At 44.7% G+C, this 20,827-nt stretch overlaps 1 protein-coding gene across 6 annotated transcripts in view; it reads right to left on the reverse strand.

Annotated features, from left to right (window-relative positions):
• Positions 1-20,827, reverse strand: part of GRIK2 (glutamate ionotropic receptor kainate type subunit 2) — a 1,064,497-nt gene that overhangs the window by 637,100 nt on the left and 406,570 nt on the right. For 5 of the 6 annotated variants that reach the window (XM_077902956.1, XM_077902954.1, XM_077902958.1 and 2 more), the window contains one exon: positions 8,017-8,423. In XM_077902956.1, coding sequence (XP_077759082.1) covers positions 8,017-8,131 — 115 coding nt within the window. In that variant the 5' untranslated portion in view covers positions 8,132-8,423. Of the gene's footprint in view, positions 1-8,016; positions 8,424-13,748; positions 13,845-20,827 lie in introns of those variants that run through there. The other variant, XM_077902959.1, reaches the window with a different exon arrangement.

Genomic DNA, 20,827 nt, shown 5'->3' on the forward strand with positions numbered 1-20,827 from the left:
GAGAATCTTCACTTCTTCTGGGCAAGGAGGAGCCTCCATTACAAGATATGATAATCTGAATATAGAAGCTCCAGCTGATAAAAAGAAGGGCAATATCAAAAGGACAACATAAAATAGATCAAATACTTATGACTACACCAAAGTAGGGAATTTTTAAAAATATTTTCTCTGCTTATTTGATCATTTAAGCTGAGAAATATTCTCATCGTAATAGGTCAAGGACTCAGAGTAAGACTGAGATAGACACTGAAATGGGAATGAGAGGCAACACCTTACAAATACTTGCTCTAGTTCAATGATGGAAAAGTGGTTTGTTGATTTTAAATGATATGCAAAACATTTAAGGATCCTTTTGACTGGGAAGAGATACATCAATGTAAGAATATCATTGACATCTTATTTAAAATGATCACATATGCTCAAAGATTTGGACCAATACAAGCAAGATCAATTTACAAAGCACTGAGATTTCTAGCAGTAAATCTGGGAAACGCTGTGTATCCAATGGCATTTGATTTCTCTGTTTTCTCAGTCTCCCCTTCACATCAGCACTAATCACTCAGCACTCCCTTAGGCACCAGGTATTCTTTGGTATCTGAGTATCTCTGTCACAGACAGAATCAATCAATCTAATAAACTCATCCTAACTTTAGAGTCTAGGGACTATGTGTTCTCCCTTCCAGAATATACTTGTCTTACAACAAGGCCATGGAAGGGGGCAGATGTATAACCAAAAAGGAAGACTGAGAGAATTACACGTACCTGTGGGGAAAATATCTGAAAGCCACAACCTCCCCACACTCGTTCACATCTTCACACATAAGCCCTGCTGTCTAGTGCCCTGGCTCTCCACAACATCCAGAGAAGAATGTTGAGTTTCTAGTTTAGGAGATGAATGGTTTAACTCAATCTATAAGTAAATACTATATTTCAATGCTGCCAAGGGGTGGGTATAGCTCAGTGGTAGAGCATTTGACAGAACACTGCCATAAATACAGAGGTACGTCAAAGCCCAAATATAAAAATAACATGAAAAAAAATTTTTTTTTAAATCTTGCAGATAGATTTTGGAGGTCTTCCCTAACCTCCTACTCACATTGGTTTTATCAGATTGGTTTCTTATGTCAATTGCTTTTAAATTTGTTGCTTTGAAAATACAGTAGTATGAAATGTTTGGCCCTAAAGCTGACAAGTCTTACTTGTTTGGGGATCAAGGAAGAGTGAGAAAAGTCTGTGTTCCTTAGAGAACCTGTGGAATGTGGGGAGGGCTGAAGGGTGAAAACTGGTGACCTCTAGGCTGCTTGCTGCTTTCAATTTCATCAACTTAGATTTTTAAAACCACATTTTTAAATTGCGTACGATTAAACTCTTGGAGATTTTCATACGAAAACTTGGGTTTGGGGTTTTTTGGAATTATTAAAGGAATGGACAACTTTGAATAGACAATTCTGCAAGGAAAGACACAGATGAAGGGGTGAACAATCTCAGAATAGACTAAGGCTTGACTTTTACATTGGGACTGGCTGTCCTTCAGTGTTGCCAATGTAAAGCAGGGAACTGTGCTTTTTGGGGGGAGAATGGACCTGAATGGAATGAAGTGTGGTAACCAGAATGCAGAATTTTCAATAAGAAAAATAAATAAATAACAGGATTAAAAAGACAACATAAAACATCAAAAACCTACGACTATACTGAGAATTGCTTTATTACCTCTGCAGTTTCTCTACTATAGACAAGCTTTGCTTATAAGTTAAAAAAAAAAAAAAATGACGAAACTTTAAACAAAAAGTCCATTTTTTCCTTTCCAGTTACAGAAAAGAATTCATCATCATCACTTACCCTCAACACCCTGTATACTTTCAAAGAATTTTAAGTGCCTTTTGTGTTTGAAATAAGAGACATATAATTCAATTTATTAGGTCAGCTCTTTAAAATATTTCCTTATTGAAACTTGCTTCTAAACCTAGGTTTAGAACATATATGATGAAGATCCAAAGAAAGCTTATTTAACCTACATTAAATCTTGATAATGCATTAATGAGTCTTTTAAAGGGATAATTTTAATTCCCCAATCTTCAACCATAAAGACTATATAGTGCTAATCTGCCTTGCCCTTTCGATTAAACTTGTTAAGGGCATTCTATTTAGTCAGCACCCGGAATGGGCCATTAAAATTCTTGTTCGGTAAGAGTTGTGTTCAGTGCTCTGTTGTTTTAAATTCCATTAAATCCAAATGGTCTTTATCGCCCCATGACCACCGTGACTTCAATCAGCCAATTTAATTACCTTACAAAATTGTCAGCAGAAGCAGCAAAGAAAAACAGGAAGCCCTATGACGTTATCAGATTGAAATCTTCCTCTTTGGTGTTTAATCTAGACTAGTCAATAATGATGATGTGCACCTACTTCCATCCCTTTCAGGGGCTTTTGACCTTACCTTTCATGCTAAGATTTAGGGTTTAAGATTCATTTGAAGCATTCCTAGTACCTTGATAACTAGACTATAAATTGAAAGCCTATAGAAGATGATGCTTCATCACCCAGATACAAGACAATCAACAATTCCATTTCAATACATCCAACCATTGTACTGGGGAAAACCTAGGGTCTCCCACAACACCCAGGTATTATGGATGCAGTGGATTAATGATTTAAATATAATGCATTTGAAAAAGTGAACTGCTTTCTACTCTGATATGTATGAAATGGACATTAACAATTTTCAGGGAACAAGTGTAATCGGACCTACAATAATAGAGTAAAATCTTAAGAACAGAAAGAGAAAATGAATTCCTCTCCCTTGAATTCCTACTACAAAAGAGCAAAGCATTTTCTGTATCAGAAAATTTGACAATTAAAAGAAAATAAAAAATTATGTCATCTCTATCATAGACAACACTTTATTTAATGGTGAATAGATTTGAAAAGGGTCTGATAATCAATGATACATCCTGTGTTTGGTCTATGGTATGTTCCTCCTTTGTGTGGGAGCAATTCACATTAACTTTCCTGTGCTGAGTAAATGTTGAAACAGTGTCATTTGAGAATTCAGAGAATGAACACACTGCAATAATCACTTGAATTAAACTAAAGAGCGGAAGGTGTCTGTCTAAAGAAATGTCTACCGACATATAAACCCCTGTTCACTTCTGAAAGACAACCTCACAAAGCCTGAAAATGTGTTGAGTTCCATGTGTCTGGGTGGAGAAGGGGTGATATTTCTAGAGGACAAAAAGAACATTTTTCAAAGTCATTTTCTGAAATGAGTGTGCCTCTGTTGATGGATCACATCAGAGTTAGTCTTTGAAGCTTTAAGAATAAGTGAGAACTTATGTGAAAAATAGAATTTTTTAGTGGCCGTTGTGTTGGCAATTCTTGGAAAGATTTCCCTCCCCTGCTTTCCAGAGCTCAGCTGAGCAGGTGTTCGGGCTTTATCTGTTTCAAACAGTAGCCGCTATTACTCCCCCTTCCCCGCCTCTGAAGAGCCAGTATTCCTGCTTCCAGATGTAAGGCCACTCCTCCCTCCCGCCCACCTCACCTCCCAAAAGAAGAAAAATCTCTTTCAAAGAACTTGTAGAGAGTGACAGCTTCTAAGCTCAGTCAATTCACTCGCTCTCCTTGATGTTGTAGTACATCTGCTACTAATTATTATATCTGGGAGCCCATAGGATGCCCAGCAAATAGGGGGATTTCCATAGGAACTCTTTCCACTCCTTCTCACATTGTGGGTTTTATTATCTGAGCTGTCCCTGAGCTAGCCATCTTCACCTTCCGCATGTGTGCTGGGAGGTGGCTACGTGCTGTGCCATAGAGTGGTGGCCAGTGTGCAGCAGCCAGGAGGGCTGAGTGCATCTGGGGGGAAGACCTCGCCTGTGAAGCCTTTAAAGAAAGCCCTTTTAGTGGCCAGCTTAAAAGAAAAGCTAGGTCGAAACAACTGAGGGAAAGAAGTGGCCTACATCACATGCTCAGCTCCTCCAACTGGACTAGCTTGGAGAAGCTGCCCAGGAGTTTGGGGGAAAGTTTGGGTTGATGTCTTGGCTCTTGGCGTTCTAAATGCCAATTCAGATAAGGACTGAAAAAAATCACCCGACCTCGAAGATCGGAAACAAGTGGTAGCTCGAGGAGTGACTGCTCAAAGAAGATGCCAACGCCCCCAAACCACGAAACGGACTGCGTGCTAGCCCAGGAAAGCCCCCAACAGATCCACTTTCTACCTCCACGCTTTCCCAGGAGCAGAGGTCTGAACAGAAAAGGGAGAAAGGGAGGCTAGTGTAACAAAAGCAGTGTTCAAGCACCGGGAGCTGCAGTCGTTTAGCAGGGAGACTGGTATTGGGGGCACGCCCCCGCCAACGGAAGGAGCCTGCCTTTGCCCTCTCCAGCCGGTCGCTGGGACGCAGCTGCAGAGACACAAAGGTGCCTCATTTACATGGTGCAGGGACCCTCGGTGCCCGGGCTGCAGCCGGCTGGGGGCGGCTGGGGGCGGCTGGGGCACCTGGAAAAGCTGGCTCTGCGAACGTCTGACCTGGAGTGGAGGAACCGACTCTACCTGCCCGGCATCCACTTTGTCCACCGATATCCTCTCACCAGGTGGGTGCTGTGGGCCAGCTCAGAGGTGCGCAGCCAGGATCGAAGACCCAAAACCGCCCAACCCCACGGAGAGGCGTGAGCCCTCCCGGCTTCTGAGGAGTTGACTCCAGGCTGACCATCAGCCCCTTCCCTCACTGTCCCGGGCTGTCTTAAAGCTCCGGGGAGCCTCCCAAGGACCAGCGCTCCACACACCTTCTCTCGGAGACGTTTGCTAAGCAAATGAGGGGCAGGCCCGGCGTGAAGCTCAGTGGGAGCCAGGGAGGGTGGGAGGGGTGTGCCCAGACAGGCGCTCCTAGGCGTGGCTGCCTAAGTTTTCCCCGGCACTAGAGAGGCGTCCTTGTGCCAAAGCGTCGGACTTAGATCTCGAGAGTGCATGCCTGCGGGTGTTTGCGTAGATGAGAGAGAGAGAGAGAGAGAGGGCAAGAGAGAGAGCGCCAGAAAAAAAGAGAAAGAGAGAGAGGGAGGGAGAGAGTGCAGGAGAGAGTGTGCGCAAGAGAGCCCCAGCACAAGTGAGTGAGCTTTGTACCCGGAAGATCTGCCGAAATGAGAATCGCAAAGGACTAGGCAAGGGTCAGCATCCTGTGCAGGCAGCTCCCCAATCCATGGACTTTGATAGGAGGACACAGGGTCAGGGTTGGGTTAAGGCCCTTGGGGGCGGGGGGGGGGGGGGCGTCGGCTTGGAAGGCGGGGACTGGGATGGAAAGGACAGCACAGAGCCCTTGAGGGCGGTTTTCCACCACCAACGGGAATGGGGGCTGGAGCAGCCTCCTGGCGGGGCTCCCCAGTTGCCATAGCACCAAGGCTGAGTCGCTGGGTGGCTGGCAGCCTCTAGTCAAGCCCGGTCGGTGGGGGAAGTGGGGAAGGGACTGGTTGCCATCTCTTCAGCAGAGGCAGCACTTCTGACTCACACCTGGCAGGCCACTGCCCGGGGGGTAGCTGCTCCAGCAACAAATCCAAACCCTGCCCTTACAAGACAGGAGATTAGGATGAGGTTTTGGTTGGCCCTTTAAATCAAAGTTGAAATTAACCTTTCTCAAGAATGGCTTATACACACTCAACCAACCATCCAGCCCACTCAAAACATGTTTTCCCCCATGAAAAACAAAAAAACAAAAAACCTACCATTGCAACCAAATAGGCCCAACAGGGAAATGGTCCAATGATTACAATGTACACAATCCTTCCCTATAACTCAAGTCAGAAATCAGAGAAAATAGATCTCCACGTGGAAGATGTTTGAAGATAATGGAGAAAATAACAGGTTCTCTAAAAACTGAGCTGTTGGTCTAGGGTATCAAGGCACTGTGAGAAGGTCTTTGCCTGCTCTCCTATTTCTTAAGGACATTCTTAGTAAGCATTGGTCTAGGAAAATATATTTTTGTGTGTGTGTCAGCTCTTTTGGAAAGCTGCTACACACTCTGCTATAGTCGCCAAGATTTTTAATATGAAGATATGAAATGATCAGCGAATGTAACAATCTAATGATTCAGCAAATATTGTGCTGCAAGACAAGAGCAGCAATAATTAAATCTTTAGAGTATTGGTGGCAGTTTTTCGGCTCCAAGTCTTCTTCTTTTTTTTTTTTCCACCCAGTCCACAAGCAAACACGCTAAAGCACACTCATTCACAAACACATTTCAGAAGATACCTCAGTATTCCAAATAAGTAGGTTGTATTACTCAAAATATTGGGCAAAACTACCATACTGTAGCATTTACCATGCTTGAAAGAGAACAGCTGCACACACACACACACACACACACACACATTTTCAATGATACAGGAACCTGTTTAATCTCATCCAAAGAAACAGGCATTCCTGTGGACGCTTGTTGCTAAGAGCAACGTGCTTAAGTACCATCTAAAGGCATGAAGAAAGCAGAAAGAAAAAAAAAAGAAATGTTACAGTAGGAATTTAGATATAACCTGTTGTCTCTCTTTGTGATAACCAGTTTTCTGGACTCCAGGTATTTACGTGTTGAATGTGGGAAGGGGAAGGCAGGATTCCCCCCCCCCCTTTTTTTTTAATATGTGAAAAGCTTTCCTACCCTGGTTCCACAAAGCCTGAGGAAGATGAGAGATTTTATCATGTCCAAAAAAAAAAAAAAAAAGCACTTGGGAAAATGGAAAGAGAGAAGGTGCTGTTGACATGATAGGAGACACAGGCAATCACTTCAACTTAAATTTGACTGACAATGAACCTGTTTTTATCTCAAAGACACATGCTCAGGATTATACGGTTTCTTGCACTCTTTGGACTAAATCCACTTGAACTGTCAAAGGAGGCACCCACGGTGGGAGCATTCAGCTGGTTGGCTTTCTCCTCTCTCCCTCTTATCTACTTAAGGGAACTTTCCCTGACTAGTTCTGCTCCCACTAGAACTCCATGGGCCATCTCCAGCGGCTGAGTGTTGCCCACGCTTCATGTCCTCCAAGCAAACCTGACTAGCTAGCGTTTCCCGGAATCCCACGTTGAGATTCTCCTCCGAGCTCCAAAGGAGCCCTGATTCCTTCAGGAAAGCGGTAGATGCCTCTTAACAGAGAGCTGCCACTCCACTCTTGCAGGGAGCCGCGGTGAAATAAAGCTGCGTGCTTAGAGTCCCCAGGCACAACTCCTCTCCGCCCCAGTCACCACCGTTAATCATTCATGAGGCCAGGACGGCGCTTAAGAAAGCTGTGAGAGGAGGACCCACAAGTTGAAAACAAACCAAAAACCCTTCCTTAGGATACTGTTTCACTCCAGCTAAGCGGAGTGAAACAGCTTATCCTTTTGCTAAGTGGCGCCTTTCAACCTTATAACAATATATATGTAATGTATTTTTTTTTAAGCGCTGTGTCCCCATAAGAGCGCCCGGCGCTGGAAAGCGGTGAAATGAACCCAAAAAGGCTCTCTGACCACCAAAGAAACCCAAAGGGTCAGCGCCTTTCAGTCGCGGATGCCTGTCCGGGTCCCAGAGCCAGGCGGACAGACGCCAAGTCGCCCAAGAGTTTACCAGGTGCTGAGCTCGCGGCCCCGCAGGTGCGGAGGCGAGGAGCCCGCGCGCCCCCCGCCCCCCCGCCCGCCCGCCCGGCGGCCCCCGAGGCTCCCGCCGCGACCTCGGGGCGCGACCGCCCGCTGCGCCCCCGGCGCCCCCACCGCCCCTGGCCTCGGGGTGTGCGGCGCCCACTACCACACGCTGGCACTCACTTCACCCTCCCGGGGCTTTGCGTTCTTTTCTTTCTTTCTTTTTTTTTAAATAAAAGAAATTAAAAGAAAAAAAAAAAAAAAGGAAATGAAATGACCCAGGGCTTGGAGGGTGGCGGGGCTGTTCTCGAAAACCCCGGGAGGCTGCGGAGCGGGGAGCAGGTCGCAAGGCGGGGAGCCCACCCGCCCGGGGGAGCGAACCCGCCTGTTTACATCCAGCCGCACACAGGGATGGGGCATCTTACCAAATCTTAACACATGTGTGGTTCCTTGGGAATATCCAATCCACAGTAAGCACAGCAGGAGTTTAATGGTGCGCCTGAAGACTGGATGACTTAGAATCGGGGAAATAATCTTCATGGTGTTTCCGTGTCCACACGCGCGGCACCCACTTCCCCGATCTGGCGTTAGGCTCCCGGCTCGGGTAGGAACGAGGATGCGTGGAGTGGCGGCCGCGGGCACGATCACGGCATGGTCACAGACAGAGGAAGGAGCCTCCGCGTCCCAGACCCATTAGCAATCGCTGCATGTTCCTCACTCACTGCGCCAAGGAGCAACCTTCCACTGCAAGGGATGGCGGGACATCCATGTTAGTCGGGGAGCATCCGGGAGAAATCCAGCGCGCACACCCACAATGTCCGGCCGCGCGAGCCTGGGGAAGCAAAGGAGGAGGGAATCAGCAGGAAATTCAGCCTTGCAAACCGCCGAGGTGTCGGTAGCGAGCCACGGTGCCAGCACAAAAGGCGCTTTGCTCGCAAAGGTTTTGCCAGGCCCTCTCCCACTGCACTGCTGCACAGCTTCTGACGTGGAGCCAAGATTAAGTGAGAAAAATTGAGATAGCTGCTTGCCTGTTAAGGCTCCCTGCCAGCGAGCTTCCCAATATCTCTTATGCAACCGATCTCATCGCCCGCCTCGAGTTGCAAGGAAGAAGTCGGGTTTTATCTACGTGGAGGAAAGTGCTTTTTATTTTCCATAAGAGTCTTGGCTAAGAGAGTGACTGGTGTGTATGCAGGTGGACTCTGTGCAATCTATTGATGAATTTTTATAAATGACGAGCTGATTTAAAAAAAAATAAAATAAAAATAAATGACGAGCTGAACCGAAGTCGCTTTGCCTAGGAGTTGTTAAAAAAAAAAAAAAAAAAAAAAGGAAGTGGACAGAGGAATGTACTGCAAATGTAACCTGTGTTTAGTTTGAAAGGGAGTCTTGTTTATATTCTTAAAAGTGTGTCCAGGAGTGAATGTAGATTGGAGTGCAACTGCAGAAGTTAAGATAGTCTTTAAAAACTTGAGTGGACATTTGTGGATTGCTACCCCGGAACTAAAAAAAAAAAAAGAAAGAAAGAAAGAAAGAAAGAAAGAAAGAAAGAAAGAAAGAAAGAAAGAAAGATTTCTTTAAGTGGTCTTTTAGGAGGAAAGTATTGAAGTAAAATGAAGGAATCATATTTCCCCCACCCATTTCTTTAGCTCATCTAAAATAATTGTGCATATGTAAAAAGACAATGATGTTTAAGTTGGTAGAGCAAACTCCAAAGGCTTAATAATTTATGCCCAAACTTCTTCTCATTTTGGCTTTTTGAGTATGTTTTTCTTTCAGAGACAGAATATGGGATCATAGCCTGGGCAACATTGAGCATCACAGCTTTATCTTAAAATGCCTTATTATTGTCTAGTGATCTGGTCAGAATATTTAGAATCTTCAGGCAATGACTGTTTTGGCTTTCACCAGGTGCAATTTGTTCAAGGAAAAAAGTACATAAATATGCATTATTTTAACATGAAAATACGTTTTACTGTTAAAATAGGTAATATGCTGTCATCTGGCCACAGAAATTAAAATAGCCAATCGTACTACTTTACATTCATAAGTGAAGTTGAGATGGTTAGTAATAAGTATATTACTACATATTAATATCTTAAGCCATCAAGTAGCACAAAAGGCAAATTACTGGACTTGTTTCTTAAAATTGATCTGTTTTTCATACCAACTAACCGGGTATAGGTTAAACCTTATGAAAAAAAAAACTATAAGATTATACCTTATTTGAAGAATATCTAATTTTTTAATAAAAAGGGCTATGAATACTATTTATTCCAGATAGCAAGAAAACAATGTAATGTTTTAATCCCATCATAAAGATTTTTCCATTGTATTTTTTCTTAAGGTATTATAAAAGGCTGATTTGAGAATAAAACTACATTTTGCCAAAGCATTAAGTGGGCATTGACTTTTTTTAAAAAGATGGAGGCATAACTGCAGTGTCAAAAATAAGTATCATGAATGACTAGTTCTGCAGTGTAGCAGGCAATTCAATCAAATAATTTGACTGTTTGAGCACTTTAAAAGGAACACCTTGTGCTAAAACCAAGGGTATCTAGCGACTCCTTCAGTCCATGTTTAAAATATCTCCTGTAAGGCATGTATAGTCCAATACGTTATGTATTTGTTGTCTCATTTAGTTTATTTATTCTTGCTCTTTTTGATCTTAGCAGATATAATAATGACTGCCAGAGCAACAATGAATATTCTTAGTATTTTCCTCTGTCGATATGATTGATATACCCTACCTGAAAATAGCATGTTCGGTTGTGACTAATCAAAATACTGCAGTTTTGCAGTATAGTTAGCATTTAATAAAACCCGAGAAAACAAAATGTACCATAACTCCCTATTCATATATTCTGTTAACATAATGGCATTTGACATTACAGTTGTAACTTCTCTACCTAAAGATAATATTCTAAACTATTTGGCTTTTGTGAGATTATTTATTGGAAGTCTAGTTGGAAAAGTGAAAGATCAAGCTTCCAGATTCATGAAGTTCTTACTCAGTATATATTAAACGGTAAAAAGTCTATCATAAATTTTTCTTACTATTAATTGGTCCCCAAAGAACCAATTTTGCACATATGCTGAATTAGGTTCATTTACATCCATCAACTAATCTGAAAGACCTCAACATCACAGACTGCAAGTCCACCTGTCTAATTGAACTTCTGCAAGATAGGGGACGACCTTTCTTCAGGACCGCGGACAGCGCTCCAGGGATTGATTTATTCTGGAGTAGTACATTGAAAGTAGTACATTGAATGGGTAATGTGCCATTTGAAGTGACAATGTGCATATTTCTACTACACAGAGTCTGGGAATTTGAATTATTGCATTGCTCATATTGTCAAGAGGACTATTTTGTCAACTGTGCTGTGTGTATATTTCAGTGTGACTTACTAGGATTGCTTGGCATAGCCAGGATGTGCTAATAGTCATCTTTCGAGGGCATACTATTACAAAAGCCATTTACATTAACCGTGAGTTCCCTCATGAGCATTAAGCTACTGCTTCTCAGAATTTTAAAAAAAAATGCCTGAAAGACCACCAAGAACTCAGAATACTGAATAACATACTGTCAACGTTCAGTGGCTAAAGACATTTCTAAAATGTCTAACTAGTGTATTGCTTTAGAATTCTCCACTTTCGGCTTTTCTTCTGTTGCAAGGGTAATCAGATTAATTTTCATTCTTTCTCATTAAACTTTGCTCACTTCCAGGACAAAAGCAGCAACAACCCTTAAAACAAAAATAAAAACAACAAAAATCCTAAGACTACCTTCCAATAATAGAATGGAATGACTTCATGGTAAAGAAGATACCTCAGAGTAAGGCAATTTTGAAGTTATTGCAAGTTTCTTCCTAATACTGATAACATACATCATAGTTCTAAGGCTATATGAAAGATTGATAAAGTCATTATATAGTATTCACTGACCAGAAGGAACTCTTTTTAAAAACTGTGTCAGTTTTATAATTTACTCCTTTCTCAAAGGGGAAAAAAATACTATTTGGTGTCAGGCAATCGTATATTTAGTAATAGTGAGATTTACACATCTTATTGCATAGTCTCATTTGCTTTTTGTCTATTTTAACCATATGGCAACCTTTATTTCTAGGAGCCAAAGCTCTGTAGGTTCCAAGGTCAAAGCAGAGATGACAAACTGCAAATGCACATATATGTGCACACACAGAAGCTGTATCTAAAAGTAAACCTCAAACACACACACACACACACACACACACACACACAAGGCTGACATGAAGAAATATCAAACCTCTGATAAATTAGCAAAGAATAAAATGCATATCATATTCATACAAAGCTTGTTCCAACAACAACAAAATGCCATTAGCTTCATCTTTCACTGTGTTTTTATATTTACTGACACTAATGACCTCTTATTCTTGGGCACTATTACTTGAGAAGCAATTTTAGTTTTCTATTCTCCCAGTGAAAATGAATCTTATTCTAGTTAGCTGCCACCTGCTGGGGCATGTACAAATGTGTAATAATCCTTACAGCATCACGTTTAAAAAGACAATGCCTATACCTTTTGCAAGAAACAGCAAATACATATCCCAGGACAACCTGAATTTCAAAGGTGTTTCAAAGGCTTTTCCCATGCCATATCTACATTTATTTTTTTTTTCACATAGAATTCTTTCTGAGGATTCCACTTGACTTGTCACCAAAGTCCTGCTGTTAGTGACATTTGAGAAACCTCATCTTACAGCAACACCTGACCTATCCTTCCATGCATGTGGCCTGTTGTATGGAAGCTAAACTAAAATAAACAGGCTGTTCATCCAAGGCATTAGAGGTCCCAGATAATAAACTCAGAGCCCATATCAGTTAAAACCACACTGTTGCATACTTGCACTTCACTCTTCCTAACTATAAATGCTATGCTGTGCAATCCCTTGTGATTCCAAACACATATCAGCTGTTCCACCAACATTCTGCTGCATTGATGATTAATGACATTTAGAGCTTTAATTAATTTTTAGATGCCGAAAAAGAAGTGTATCTTAATTATGACACTGAATTGGAAAAGCTTTACATGTCATGGAATCTTTTTTTTTTTTCTTCTTCTTCTTCTTAAAAAAAAAATTGTAATCTGTGCAATCCTCTTTGGGTTTTGATGGAAGAAAACAAACAGGTAACACTTCCAGGCATCACTTATTTCTGAATCCCCTTCCTTCTGTGTGTTTCATTTTGTTTGTTTGCTTGCTTGCTTGCTTAATGAGCTTCTAAGGCCACTGAGAGATGTCTTGATGGTTACTGGGAGTGGTTTCTATAAAAAAAAAAGTTAGGCAAATCGAAATTGAAATATTATTACCTGTCTTCCAGTAACTAACAAGCTAATATTCAAATGAATCCATCATCTCTTTTGAAATAAAAATAATCACTGATCCATCAGGTAATGCCTGATAACGGAATACTTACAGCGTGAAGATGAAGAAATGCTAGAAGGGGATCTGTGTGTCACCAAAAGAAGAGTAGTAGTAAGTTTTCTAACGTCCCCTATTCCCGGAGATCGTTATCTAGGGAGTCTCAGCTAGGTCGTGGTGTTCGGTCAAGAACTCCTTGAGCCGTAAAAGCATCAGGGGCCGAGAGAGGCATTTAAAGTTCCTAACGCTCCTGATGCGCCCTGGTGACTCCCACTCCCCTAATGGGACGCCCGCCCGAGTTTGTCCTAGACGCTCTCAACACTGGTTTAAAATGAGGGTCTGTACTTGAGCACAGAACTAAAGAGCAGGGTTAGCTGGGGAGGGGGGGGGGGGGAGGAAAAGGGCGGATTGCGTCCAGGCAGATCGGCGGGCCCTCGCCTTCGTCCCTCTTCGCCTCGCGTGGGTCCCCGGAGCCGAGGCCACTTCCAGACGCGCCCGCTTCTTAGATGCTTCTACGTGGAGGAGGCGAGCGCCCGCAGCCCCTGCCGGGCCAGCGAGCCTGGACGGGAACCGGCTGCGGCGGGCGGGACAAAGCCCCTGGCGGAGAGCGGTCCCGCGGAGCTGCCCCGCGCGGCCGTGCGCCTGCCTCCTCTCCGGGAGCGGGAAGCCCCCCCCCCCCCGCGCCCGGGGCCCTCCGGGGGGACACACACCTGCGGGGGAGCAGCCCGAGCCCAGCCCGCCGGGGGAGTCCTTACCTCGGCGGCGGGCGCGGGAGGCGGGGAGGGGGAGGGGTGGCCCCGGGAGGAGCGGCCGGAGGCGCGCGGGCGGCCAGTCGGCGGCTCCGGGGCGGAGGAGCGCAGCCGCGGGCGCCCAGCGCGAGTGACGGCGGCGGAGACGGAGACGGAGACCGCGGGGCGGCGGCGGCGGCGGCGGCGGGCACGGACACGCCTCCTGGCGGGGGTTCCTCGCCTCCTGCTTTAAAGGCGCCGCACTCCTTTCCCCCGCGGCCCCTGCGCGCTCGCGGGGCGGCGGCCACCGGGGCGCAGCGCTCGGCCCTGCGCCGCCGGAGCGAAAGGGCGACAATTCCGGGCGCCTCCAGCCTAGGACCTTGGGAATCCCCCGGGCCGGGACTTCATCTCCTGCTGCGCAGCCCCGCCCGCGCTGGGATGGAGGGACTGGGATTGAGATGTTCGGCCGCGAGTGATGCCAACCTCCCCATCCCCCGCTCCGCAACCCCGAGGAATTCGCCGGGCCCTGGGTGGGCACAACACATATAAGGAGCCCGAGCACGTTTGGTCCTGGGGTGTGTGTGTGTGTGTGTGTGTGTGTGGCTTTTATACCTCTACGAAACCATAGCAACGAAACTTCTGCGCTGCCAGGATCTGGGGAGCAGCGCCGGGAGTCTCCAAAGTGGCCCTTTTAGTCCAACTACTGTCAGTGCCCTTTGAGGTTTGCGGGTGAAGGTTTCGACCTGCTACTTACCCCCACTGACAGCTTTTGGGTACCAGTGCTCTCCCCTCGCCCTGCCTGTAACCCCCACCCCCTCCTCCTCCCTTAGACCCCTGGAATCCGCGCACCCTGCCTCGCCTCGGTCCTGAAAGCAGAGACTTCTCCGGAGGATGGGGGGCGGGGCGGGGGGATGTTGGCGAGAAGTCCCCGTGCCTGTCCCGCGCCTTAATGACCAACGCCTTCGCGCCCCGCCCGGGTCCTTGAACTAGCAACCCAAGCAAATTGCAGAAAGGAGTTGGGTTTGAGACCTGGTGGGCGCCGAGCCTGAGGTCTCAGACTTAGAGGCTCCAGAAAGGAGCCTGGCCAGGCGGCCAGGTCTAAATTCCCGGGAGGACTTCTTTTAGGGACCCGAGGTGGGGAGGGGGGAGCCTCCCCCGGCTCGGCTTCAGGGAGGAGCCTCTGGTGGCGAGCCCTCCAGGCTTCCCCTGCTTCTCCGCAGAAACGATTAGCTTCTGCAAACAATCTCTGATTTCTGCTCCTCTGGGTCGGATAAGTCAACATCTATTCAATACCATTGCTATTTTATCCTCGGCCCTGCAATATTAACTAGAGCAGAGACTTAGCAAGTTGCCCCGGGAGGAAGTTGGCGAGCGGCGATTCGAGAAAAGGTCTGAGAGAGGCTGAGCGGGGCGCAGGCCGGTGCGGGAGCCTGGAAACCGTGGGCCAACGGGCTGCAGGAGCAAGGGGCCGGGGGAGGTCCTGCGGCTCCGCGGGGGCTCCCGCAGCCCTGATGCCCCGCGGCGCTGAAATCTGCAATTTCGAAGGCCTGGAAATAGAGACGCTCTGCCTCCCCAGAGTCGGACACCTCTTGGCTGGAGACCCGAGTCTGTCCTTCGGTTGCTGCTTTCCTTACAACCCCCTTGCAGTTAAGCCCTCGCCCGAGCCTGGCTCAGCATTGCCACCCCTCCCCCATGCCCTGGGGTAGCTCCGGCTTCCGCCGAAGGGGTCCTGCCAATCCCGACGTGGCTCCCAAGCAAAACCACCAGGCTCTTGCTTCTTGGACCCCACCTGGGAGTCCGTGCCTCCTACCTGCCTACTGCGCTCGCCCAGGTTGGGGAGACTCAGGACTCACAGAGGTTAAGGGGAGATTGGTTAGTGGCAATGGAGAGTCTGTTAGTCATTTAAAGATCCAGGGGGTGGCAGGGAGGCTCCCGTAATTAAGTCAACAGCAGCCTTGTTGTACGGAGTAAATAAATAGTCAATGACTCCATTGTGCCCCGCGGAGCGGGCGGCACAGACGCGTGACTGGCTCTGGGCGCCTGGGCTCCAGCTGCTGTGACCTGCAGCCTAATGGGCCCTCGAGGCACAGCCCAGTTTGGGGCCAGGCCCGGAAAAAATACCCTATTCAGTCCCACTGCCGCGCAGGAGGAATGGAGACAACTTGTCTACCGGCCAAAGACACCCTCCTTGTCATCATACAATCCGGCCTCCCCACTTCCAGGGAGGGAGGAGCAAAACGCTGCACGCAGAGTAGATTCCAGTGCATTTCCCTGGGCGAGGGCATCCCGCTAGGTTTTGTTGTGGCTGTGAGAGAGCAGAACAGGGAGTGTGTCTCATTTGACTTTAAGTGTTCAGCATAGGGCTTGGCGTGCAGTGGGTGCTGAATGAAAGAATGAGGGGATTACGGGATCAACCTTCCACGTTCCACACTGTTGTCCCCTACTGCCTTTTATCTGGGAAAGGAGAGGCTTCAGACAACTTCCTCTAAGTGCTATGTGCATTCTTAGACCCTAGTCATAAATTTCTTCTCCAGAGCAACCAGGACCCATTTATAAAGAAAGAAATAACAGGCACTAGCAAGGGCTTGGAGGGCAGGGGGAGAGAGCTCAGAGAATGAAACAAATCAAAATTATGCATGTTGTGACAAATTCATTTCCTCAATAACACAATGTTATCTGAATTCTAATGAGAAAAGTTGAATAACAAGGGAGCATTAGACTACACACACTCATTTAACCCTTCAAAATAAAAATGTTCAACACCGTAAGGAGATATTTTCCATAATTTATTTCAGCTTTTGCGAGGTTATACATTAAGGAATCAGACTCCAAATCTCTTTAGGGGCAATGGGGAAGTTTTTCTTCTCTATTCCCAGTCATCTGTAAGAATTAATCTTCTGTCTCTGAGGAGGTCACTGAATCCCTCAGCTAGAGTCTTATACAGGAACCACCTCACGATCTTCCCTTTTCTTACCTCTCAAACTACTTTTAGAACATTAGCAGGTCTACCAGTCTGACTCCTGAAGGCCCAGCAAGGCCCAGTCTGAAATTCCCAAGCTGACTACAGGTTTTGTTTGTTTGTTTGTTGTTTGTTCCTCTGTTTTGATTGGCTCTGTTTGTATCGCATTACAATCAAAAGGTATTACTTTGGATCATTTAGTCCCAACCCTTCATCTGACAAGTCACACAAACGAAGTGAGAGAAGAGGAGTGACTTGCTCAGGATGTGGCAGGACTAAGACAGCCTTCTAGCTGTGTAGAGCAGCATCAGGCTGTTTCCTGTCATCCTCTTTCAAAACTTAGAATCATAGGAAGTTAAGACTAAAAGAGACTTCAAGGACTTCTACTCTATTTCAGGGTCACAGAACTTTCTCTCATCTGGGAAAAAAAAAGTACACGTTTACATGGCCTTGAAATTTTTCATACAAAAATTTGTAGAAGATACACATATCCCCTAAAGCTCATTGTGGAGTAATCCAGTCCCTAGATCCTACACTAAAAACCTCCAATCTAGTCTAACAACATCATTTTACAGCTGATGAAATCTAAGCAACAGCAACAAGAGCCTTAGAGATGAAGTGCATTAAGGGCAATTCCTGGATGCTAGGCGTCCTGATTCCCACCTGTCCCCATTCCCTCAAGTCTTCAGAGCTGTAATTAGACATAAATGACACCGAGGTATTCATAACTCATAATGACTTAAGGGATTTTTTTTCTCTCGGAATAATTAATATCTGACCTTGAAGAATGAGATCTATTATTCATTTCTGAAACCTCTCAATGTATTTACTAAGTATATACTATCTGGCAGGCACTGCTCTAGTGCTAGCAAAATGGCAGTAAACAAAACAAACAAAAGCCCTGCCCTCACTGAAGGCAGGAAGATAGACAATAAACAAGTATACAAGCAAATTTATAAGATGTCAGATAGCAAGAAGTGTTATAGAGAAGAATAAAGCAAAGTGAGGAGAATGGGGTATGTTGGGAACACGGGCATGGGGGAAGGTGTTGTTTTATGTAGGGTGGTCAGGAAAGGTATCCCTGAGTAGTTGATATTTGAGTAGAACTGTGAAGGAAGCAAGGGAGAGATCTATGGAAACAGTTGGAAGAAGAGGAAGCAGCAAGTGTCAAGGTCCTGTGATTGGAACAAGTGTAAAGCCCGTAAGGAAGATCAGTGAAGCCAATTCCCAGAGATGAGACCAGAGATTGATAGAAAATCCAGTCCGAGAGAAGCAGAGGGTTGGGTCCCAGAGGATTTTGGATTTTCCTCTAAAAACAATACAGAAGCCTTGGGAGGGGTTTGAAAAGGAGAAATATGATCTGACATAAATATAAAAGGGTATCTCTGGCTTATATCTATTAAGATGGATTAGACTTAATGAAGGGCAGGGTATAAGCAAGACAACAGTTAGGAGGCTACTGTAATAATCCAGAGAAGAGCCGACTGTGGACAGCACCAGAACATTAGCATGAGGATGGTAAAAAAAGTAATCAGATTACAGATATATTTGTGGGATAGATGAGTGGGATTGTGTCAGGGAAGGTTTTTGTTACCAGACCTCAGAACTTCCTCAGAACTTTCTAGACTTTTTTTTTTTTTTTTTTTTTTTTTTTACTTTCTAGACTTTTGACTGCTATTTTTCCTAAAGGAGCTGTCCATCCATCATCTGGGATCTGGGGAGGGCGAGGTGGCAGGGAGAGAGATGAGTACCTCCTCCAATGTACTTTCTCCATCTCACCATGAATGTAGACCATAAAAGTGATCCTCTTTATCTTGGAAAACACCCTATCTAGATTTGACAATTCTATGAGACCTCCAGATCACCTGAAATGACTGAGTAATTAGCTTCAATACTCTATCGCTTCATATGTAAATCTTTTCCCACTCAATATATTTCATATTTACTGTATCCCAACTTTATCAGTGTCAAAATTTGGTCTCTAAGTCACTTTGTCTTTGCCTGGATTCTTGAGATCATACCAAGACCTAGATACTCCACAAGTACTCTACTTTGATGGCTTACAAACCTTTAAGTGTTCCAAAAATCTTCACTCACCCTTTCTACCAGTATAAATTTTAGATTCCTGAGGTTACTTTGTACTGTCTCCCCTCATCCCCTTATTACTACTGTCCCTCCTTTTGCTACTTTCTATACCTCCAAGTCATACTTCAACCCCCAGCTAATGAATTAATTCATTTAGCAAGTAATTATTGATTATATACTGTGCTTCAGGGAAATGAAGACAAAAGAATGAGAAAAAATGTAGACAATACATCTTTTAAGGTATTTCTAAGACATATGGTAACTTCTGTTAGAGAGACTATGACATTCTTTCTTCTCCCTTTGTAGAAAGCACTGATAAAAAAGGCAGGAATGGGGCTCCTGGGTGGCTTTGTGGGTTAAGTGTCTGACTCTTGATTTCAGCTCGGGTTGTGATCTCAGAGTTGTGGTATCTAGCCCCACATTGGGCTCTGCCTTCAGCATGGGGTCTGCTTGTCCCTCTCCCTCTACTCCTCCCCCTGCTTGCTCTCTCTCTCCAACAAACAAATAAAATATTTTTTAAAATAATAAAGGCAATAATGTATCAGCAGTTATATACCTAAGTGGCATCTATTAGAGAGGCATTACCAGAAAATATTTCTTATTACTCCCCACCCCACCCTAACAAAGGAGGAGATAAGCCATACAAAGGCAGTGAAAATTGTTAGGTGTGTGAAAAAAATGGAGAAGGATTCCCACTCTGGGCGGGATGAGAAGGCATACAGGGACAGAAGGACTTGTTTCCCCAAAGTAAAGGAACTTATTTGCCAGATCAAGAGGGAATTACCAAATAGAAATCCTCAGGATCATATTCTGTCTATCCTGATTGATCGCTACTCTTTCTTGGAGGCTTAATGCCAGGTTTCGGGGGAAGAAAATTATTTACTTAAGTCCTACTCTATCCTAGGAACACTTTCACATAAAATATCACATTTAATTCTTTGAACAGTCTCATCAAATGCATAATTCCTATTTTAAGGATGATAAAACAAATATGGGGGGGTCATATAACTTGCCTATGGGTGCACAACTAGCAAATGTAAAAGTAAAACTCAAACCTTTGTAGTTTATTGTTCTTGCAAATACAGCAGAGGAGGCAGGTAGAGCACAGTGGTATATGTTCCAGTTCTCTGCCTCTTTTCTCAAAGGATATCAGATTTTGCTTATAAACTGTTAGGACTCAGACCCTACAGATTAGGCTGAGGACGCATAGGGTTGGAGGATATGGAGCAACTAGGATTGAGCAATCTGCTCCCTCAGCGAACCCCTGAGAAAAGGCTTTGTCTGGAGCCAGAAACCAGAAACAGCTGCCTCTCAGAGGGGATGCCAACTTAAAAGCAAGCAGAAGGCTCTTCATTTCAGACTTTATCAGAGTCCAAGGAAAACCCCAGAATTTGATCTGATCCCTTGAGTGTTATCAACAGAACCTAAAGGAGATTCTTCACCAGAAGCTCAATTCTTGCAATAAGTAAGAACTAAAGACAAAAGCTTCTAGTAATGATCCTCTATCCATAATGATAATATCTTCCTAGTTATTCCTTCTATGGGAGAATCCATACCTACTAGCTATATTCTCACTTTGTGACTCTACAACTGTTTGGTGCCTTCCAAAATTGGAACTGGAGATTATTTCTAAGAACATTGTGTTCATGGGTTGTTTCAATCAATGATAAAATATAGTTCACTTGTATATGTTACAGGATTCAAGCAAACTTTGTAAACTGTTCAGAACGTCCTCAGAATGTCAAATGGGGCTTTACAGGTATTTTTTTATTCAGCACTGAAACATTTCAATTGATTCACTTAATCATAAAAGAAGTTGTTGGATACAGAATTAAGGCTGTTTCCTTAATGGGCCCTGCCTGGAGAAGTCATCTGTGCTGTAGAAAGCTGCTTTGTAGGACCTTTAGAAACTGACCAGGGTGCCAAGAGATTTTCCTCCTTTACTTTAAAGTGGTGATTCTAATTAGCAAAGTTTTCAAAATTCTTATTAGCAAAGTTTTCAAATGTCTTATTGCAAGTGAGCCCAGCTTCAAGGGCTGACGTTCATTAAGGATATGGACAC

The sequence above is a fragment of the Canis aureus genome, chromosome 7 (assembly GCF_053574225.1).
Source record: "Canis aureus isolate CA01 chromosome 7, VMU_Caureus_v.1.0, whole genome shotgun sequence".
Taxonomy (NCBI): Eukaryota; Metazoa; Chordata; class Mammalia; order Carnivora; family Canidae; genus Canis; species Canis aureus.